Genomic DNA, 7,523 nt, shown 5'->3' on the forward strand with positions numbered 1-7,523 from the left:
TGTCTAAATTTATTACACCAGGAGAAATACACTATTATGTTTATGTTGACTTTAAATGTATGTGTTTTTCTTTGGCTGGACAAGAAGGACAGACTAGTATTTGTATAAACCTGAATGTTGACATTTGAGTTGATATTTACTGCAACATATTGTATGGAGGACAGCGACTCAGTGTTGGGGAACAATGATGTTTGTTAATATGATAATTGCATATTGTACTAGACCAGCTAGTTTGTTGACTTACAGAGCAGGGGGATACAAACTATGCAAATTGATTAAATGCTCAAACAATGAGACATGAGCCCTGCACCTTCCTCCCTGATCTGTGAATGATGACCTGAGCCACAGATGTAAATATAAAAAGGGATTTCTATTGCAATGAGAATCAGAGAGACTCTGCAGAGCAGCAGCTTGGTAGCATGGCTCCATCCAGAAGGACACAGATTCGGATTCTGCAGGATGCCAGCCTAAGGGAACACGGCCCTGGCTGGAAGGATACAGATCTGCTCCCTTGACCATCACTGACCCTATGGAGAAGTTTGGGGAAACCAGTATTGTGACCCTCTGGTCATCTGGTCCCATGGATATGTTCCGAGATGCCAGGGTGGGACCCTCGGGTCTCCTGGCCTTGTATTTCAATGGAATGTCAGCTTTCTAAGCTTGCCGCTACCTCCTCTCTGTGGATGACCACCCAAAGCAGGGAACCACTGGTTGAGGTGGTTGGCCCTGGAAGTCCCCAAAGTCACAGCTGCTCTATTCCCGGCGGGTCAGCGGAATGGTGAGACTGTGTAATTTTGCACCATCTTGGGTATTTGCTGGGAATGTTCTATATATTTATTGTCTGTTTGGTGGTTCAGTAAAGTATTGTCACACTGTTTTACCCACACCCTTTGCTGTCTGAGCAGTAGTATGCCCACGGAAGACCCCGGGTCTTCACAATCGATATCTGGCTTCCATTATCGAAAATATATAGATGAAACATTCCCATTGAAAATAAGAAAGTTTATGGCTGACATCTGTTCACTATATTTTTTTGTAGTTCCCCAGTAAAGATGCCTCCAGTTTAGTAAAGAATGACAGTAAGTATCACGTGCAAATGTGTGTAATAGTTACTTCTCCAAGGTATTGTCTGATCTTGTGGCCAGCATGGATTAACAAGCCTTATAACTAACCCCACACCTCAAGCCAGCTGGCTATAAAACACACATGTACTTCTACAAATGCCAAAAGAAAAGCCAGGCTCTGACAACTATTTTTTACAGAGTAGTAGTTGGGAGTTTATAGTTTTACAACTCTCTAAAAATGAGTCTTCCTATACAGTGACTTATGGCGGTTCCATAACCTATGACATTAATCATTGCTTGACCCGACATTGCACACTGTGAACCATGTTTTACAGTTTATGCGAGAGTAAACTGTAGGCAATGCTGTGATTTTTATATGCTTCCATCTGAAGAAAATGAATGAAAATTGTAAATGCATAGCAACATTTATATAGTCTTAGTGACTACAGAGTCAAACATTTTTAAAACATATTCTTGCAAAGTATGCAATAAAGTGTTAAAGGGGGTTTTCCAGCTTCAGAAAAAATCCTGTCCTCCCGCTACAACTTGTTTTAGAAAAATAATATGTGCTTTACACACCCTCCCCTGGTCCGACGCTGAACTTCTACCACTAATCCCGATGTTTCTTATTATCTGCAAGGTTAAAGAACATCAAAGTTTTTATCCTCTTAATACACTGCTCAAAAAAATAAAGGGAACACTGAAATAACACATCCTAGATCTGAATGAATGAAATATTCTCATTGAATACTTTGTTCTGTACAAAGATGAATGTGCTGACAACAAAATCACAAAAAAATCATCAATGGAAATCAAACTTATTAACCAATGGAGGCCTGGATTTGGAATCAGCCCCAAAATTAAAGTGGAAAAACACACTACAGGCTGAACCAACTTTGATGTAATGTCCTTAAAATGAGGCTCAGTATTGTGTGTGGCCTCCACGTGCCTGTATGACCTCACTACAATGCCTGGGCATGCTCCTGATGAGGTTGCGGATGGTCTCCTGTGGGATCTCCTCCCAGACCTGGACTAAAGCATCCGCCAACTCCTGGACAGTCTGTGGTGCAATGTGATGTTGGTGGATGGAGCGAGACATGATGTCCCAGATGTGCTCAATCGGATTCAGGTCTGGGGAACGGGCGGGCCAGTCCATAGCTTCAATGCCTTCATCTAGCAGGAACTGCTGACACTCTCCAGCCTCATGAAGTCTGGCATTGCCCTGCATTAGGAGGAACCCAGGGCCAACCGCACCACCATATGGTCTCATAAGGAGTCTGAGGATCTCATCTCGGTACCTAATGGCAGTCAGGCTACCTCTGGCAAGCACATGGAGGGCTGTGCGGCCCTCCAAAGAAAAGCCACCCCACACCATTACTGACTCACTGCCAAACCGGTTATGCTGAAGGATTTTGCAGACAGCAGATCGCTCTACACGGCGTCTCCAGACTCTGTCACGTCTGTCACATGTGCTCAGTGTGAACCTGTTTTTATCTGTGAAGAGCACAGAACGCCAGTGGCGTTTTTGCTAATCCTGGTGTTCTGTGGCAAATGCCAAGCGTCCTGCACGGTGTTGGGCTGTGAGCACAACCCCCATCTGTGGACGTCGGGACCTCATACCACCCTTATGGAGTCGGTTTCTAACCGTTTGTGCAGACACATGCACATTTGTGGCCGGCTGGAGGTCATTTTGCAGGGCTCTGGCAGTGCTTCTCCTGTTCTTCCTTGCACAAAGGTGGAGGTAGCGGTCCTGCTGCTGGGTTGTTGCCCTCCTACGGCCCCCTCCACGTCTCCTGGTGTACTGGCCTGTCTCCTGGTAGCGCCTCCAGCCTCTGGAAACTACGCTGACAAACACAGCAAACCTTCTTTTGCGCAGCTCGCATTGATGTGCCATTCTGAATGAGCTGCACTACCTGAGCAACTTCTGTGGATTGTAGAGTCCGTCTCATGCTACCACGAGTGTGAAAGCACAACCAACATTCAAAAGTGACCAAAACATCGGCCAGAAAGCATTGGTACTGAGATGTGGTCTGTGGTCCCCACCTGCAGAACCACTCCTTTATTGAGGGTGTCTTGATAATTGCCAATAATTTCCATCTATTGTCTATTCCATTTGCACAACAGCATGTGAAATTGATTGTCAATCAGTGTTGCTTCCTAAGTGGACAGTTTGATTTCACAGAAGTTTGATTTACTTGGAGTTATATTCTGTTGTTTAAGTGTTCCCTTTATTTTGTTGAGTAGTGCATATTGCAGTCGTCATATTATATAGCACTGTGTACTTACAATTGCTCATTTTGCCTTTCTACCCAGCTAATTCTCCTCTTTTTTTTCATTGCTCTATGTGGAAAAAGGAAGTCTCTTTTCCCTGCAAGACTCACCTCCTCTTCAACTCTTAACCCAGCTGCTCCTTCCTTCCCTGCGAGGGACTTTTGCAGTGACTTGTGACTTATGACTCATGCAGGGAAAGGAGAGTTCCTGTTTCTACATAGAGTTTAGAAGGATTCAGCGAGTCAGTTTTTAATCACGTGATGTCATAGACCTAATGGAAAAGAGAAGAATTAGCTGGGTAGAATGGCAGTGCTGCTCACCATTATTGACACCCCCTTCATTTTTTTCATGGACTATACAATATCTTCAGAAATAAATGTAAATGTACCAAGGTTATATCCTCAGGATTATTTATGGTCCAAAGTAATACAAGAATAAAACATTGTTTTTCAACTTCATGTGGCAATTTTAAAGAAGTAACAGAATAAACAGCATGTGCAGCAATAAAGGCACCTCTAATTAATACTTGGTTGCACACCCTTTGGCATTGCTGACAGCCTCCAAACGCTTCTTGAAGCCATCTATAAGCTTCTTGCACTTCTCAGCGGGAATTTTCTCCCACTCTTTCTTTGCAGTTTGTTCAAGCTCTTGAGTGTTTGCAGGGTTCTTTTTCCCAATGGCAGATTTTAGCTCACCCCAATGATTTTCAATGGGATTGAGGTCAGGACTCATTGCTGGCCATTTTAAAACAGTCGATTTTTTCTTTTTCAACCATTCCTGTGTACTTTTGGATGTGGGCTTTGGGTCATTGTCTTGCTGGAGGACTCTTGATCTTTGACTCAAACCAAGTTTTCTTACACTGGTTAGGACATTAAATCTCTTGAAAATTCTCTGATTTCATGATTCCTGTGTTACGGTCAAGGCCTCCAGTACCAGTCACAGCAAAGCAATCCCACAGCATTATGAATCCTCTACCATGCTTATGACTCACCCCCTGGGCCGTGGGGCACCCGGAACCGGGCTTCTGTACGATGCTGGGGGTAGTAGTGGCAACCCGATCCCGTGGCTCAGGGTGGTCAGACCAGATTGTGGCAGTCTATCAATCAGTGCTTTAAATGTCCGACTACGCCACCCGTGGATTGCGGTCAGGGATAACCGCCGCTGCAAGGCAGACCGCTGAGGCTGGTGTTGGTGTGCAGCACAGGGGTAGGATAACTCCCCACGGGAAGAGTGTAGCCTCAGGGCAGTGTAGGTGGATGCTGGGGGTGATGGTGCCGGCGCAGCAGAAATCACACAGAGTCCAATGATGCAGTCCAGGGTCTTTTACTCACAGTTGTTATCCAAGTCACTTCTGTCAGCTGCGTCTGCCAGGTGAGGAGCTCGGTCAACCCCCAGGCAATTCAGGAGTATGGCACAGGACCCCCTTCTGTCCTTTCTCTGGCCTCTTGTGCCCCACCAGTGTCCTGACTTCTGTCCGGCTACCGCGGACCTTGTCGGGTAAGCGTTGGCCTTCACTTCCCGCTATCCTATATGGTGCCTTCCTAGCAGGTTTAGCAGGGGGGTCGCACCAATAAATGGTCACAACCTCCGGTTCTTGGCTGAGGGTAGATTCGCCTCCACCAACTTAGGGATCCGGTACCTTTCCACAGCCTGACCCTTTCACCCGGTATAATGGGGTATACAACGGTTGCTGACCGTTGTGCACTCTTAGGGTCCCTTCTGCCTTCTGCCTTCTTGTTTCTGGAGCCCTTCCACTCCTCTGTCTCTTCTCCTTCTCCTCTTCTCCTCTCTGGCCCCGGCCTTCTCTCTAGGCCTGCCTCGTGGAGCTGAGCTCAGGCTGAGCCGCGGCTCCCTGTCAGCTCTCTCTCCCTTCTGCTCTGACTGAACTTCTCCTACTACTCTCCGACTTAAGATGGCTCCCACCTTTTATCTGCTTCTCTGTGTCTGAGCTCAGGTGACCTGCACCCAATGAGCTCCATCCTGTGCTCCAGAAACCGCCCCCTTTCTGCTCCTACACCACTGGGTTCTCTTCCCCCCTCCCCACTCCAGCCAGGGACATGGTCAGTTGTGCCCGCAGCTGGGAGCACCGTCGAGCTGTCCCCCGGAAATGGGGTGTGTGTGGTGTATGCAGCTAACTGAGCCCTGGTCCACACTCCATCCTTACCTGGAAGTGGAATATCACACCTCTGGGTGAGGTGCAATACCCCTGTAGCAACCGAACCCTCGGGGCGCTATACTTAACTGTTGGTAAAGTGTTCTTTTCCTTATAAGCTTCATTGCGCCACCTGTAAACAAACTGTTGCTTTGCATTGCCAAAACACTGTATTTTTGTTTCATCTGTCCCCAGAACATTTTCCCAGAAGGATTGTGGTTTGTCAAGGTACTCAAAGATCAGTCGTTCTTTTTTATGTATTTTCTTCAGCAATGGTTTCTTCATTGGCCTTCGTCCATAAAGCTCTGCTTGGTTTAGTGCACGGAATATGATGCTTGTTGAAACCATGACCCCAGACTGTTCCAGGTTGGCCTTCAAGTCTTCGGTTGTTTGACGTGATGCTTTTTCCATCATTGGCACCAACCTTCAAAGACATCTCTTGTCAATTTTCATCTTTCCCCCATGTCCAGGGAGGTTCTTGACGGTTTCATGCTTGGTAAACTTCTTAATAACTTTGCACACTGTTGAAACTGGGATACCAAGGTCTTTGGAAATGGCCTTATACCATTTGGGAGTCTTCTGCTTGCTAATAATAGCAGTTCTGATGTCCTCAGACAGTTCCTTTATCTTCACCTTTGTGACCAAGGAACAGGGCCTACCATGTGGCTTTTTAAAACACTTATGTCATAATTTATTGGTTAATTCATGCCACATGGGCATCGATTAATCACAGGAGAATCTCTTGTGTGATTTACCACAGTCGAGTCAAAATGTGTTTCCATACTAAATTAATGTAAAGGGTGCCAATACCCGTGACACAGCAAGCTTTATTTTTATCTATTTTCCCTCCCATTGTTTTTTGTTTTAAATTATTATTTATCATTTGCTCTTTTGTATTTAACACGAGTGGTCTATACAAAAAACTCTTTCACTGGACTCATTTTTTTCAGGAGATATTCTACATAAACTTCATGGGTGCCAATAACGATGAGCAGGACTGTATATATATATATATATATATATATATATATATATATATATATATATGTATATATATATATATATATATATATATAATTTTGATGGGAGTGCTTATTATTTAATGTCACATCCACAGCTCTGCAACCAATCAGTGAGCTCAGCAAATAGGAAAACACAAAGATTCTTAGCTCATAAACTTTGGCCAATTCATGTATGTCCAGTAGACAGCGACAAGGCGATCTTCTATCCTTTCATTTTCTAGACACTTTTGTACTGACCATATATTTCCATGAAAGTGTATCCTCTACAGCACAGATATATTCTGCATAACTAACTCATTCATTCATGTCAGCAGTTTGCTTCTATATAAACGTGCTGTCAGTGATTTGGTTTTCCTTTATATTCTCATCGCAGGGTTTGGATGAGTCTTCTGCTGCCCTTCGACAACGTGCCCGGAAAGAAAACAAAGAACAGCGCTGTTGACACCTCACTTGTCTTGTTATGTCACATTTCTTACTTGGCTGTTTTATGTATTTGTTATTTGCTTTATCTGGAGAATTATTGGACTCGAATGGTCAAATATGTCAAAAGATCGTAAAGATATTATTAAAGAGATAAAGTGGCAAGTGCTAAGTGTTCCGGCTACTTACTGCTTGGTTCAGTAGGCAAACAGTTCGAGGAATAAATTAGGCAGTGGTAGTGGCAATCTCTAATTAACTCTTTAAGGACATTGTTTGGGGCCAGATTATAACATGGGCAAAAAAAAAGAGGCTATTGTTTAGGACAAGGGATGTCAAACGCAAATACAGAGAGGGCCAACATAAAAAACTTGGACAAAGTCACAGGCCAACCTTGATATCTATTAACAGCCCTCCACATAGTATAATGGGCCCCACATAGTCCTCCATATAGAATAATGGCCCCACATAATCCTCCATACAGAATAATGGCCCCCCATAGTCCTCCATACAGTATAAGTCCCCACATAGTCCTCCATACAGAATAATGGGCCCCACATAGTCCTCCATAAAGAATAATGGGTCCCACATAGTCCT

General features: G+C 44.5%; 1 protein-coding gene across 2 annotated transcripts in view; it reads left to right on the forward strand.

Annotated features, from left to right (window-relative positions):
- The window catches only part of MYBPC2 (myosin binding protein C2), a 128,348-nt gene extending 121,251 nt beyond the window's left edge, over window positions 1-7,097 (forward strand). For both annotated transcript variants that reach the window (XM_073656476.1, XM_073656478.1), the window contains 2 exons: window positions 1,040-1,079; window positions 6,883-7,097. In XM_073656476.1, the coding sequence (XP_073512577.1) occupies window positions 1,040-1,050 (11 nt within the window). In that variant the 3' untranslated portion in view covers window positions 1,051-1,079; window positions 6,883-7,097. The remainder of the gene's footprint in view (window positions 1-1,039; window positions 1,080-6,882) is intronic.
- Window positions 7,098-7,523: the final 426 nt, after the last annotated feature.

Source organism: Phyllobates terribilis, unplaced genomic scaffold, assembly GCF_046119375.1.
Source record: "Phyllobates terribilis strain yellow unplaced genomic scaffold, ASM4611937v1 Scaffold_12__6_contigs__length_324123572, whole genome shotgun sequence".
NCBI lineage: Eukaryota > Metazoa > Chordata > Amphibia > Anura > Dendrobatidae > Phyllobates > Phyllobates terribilis.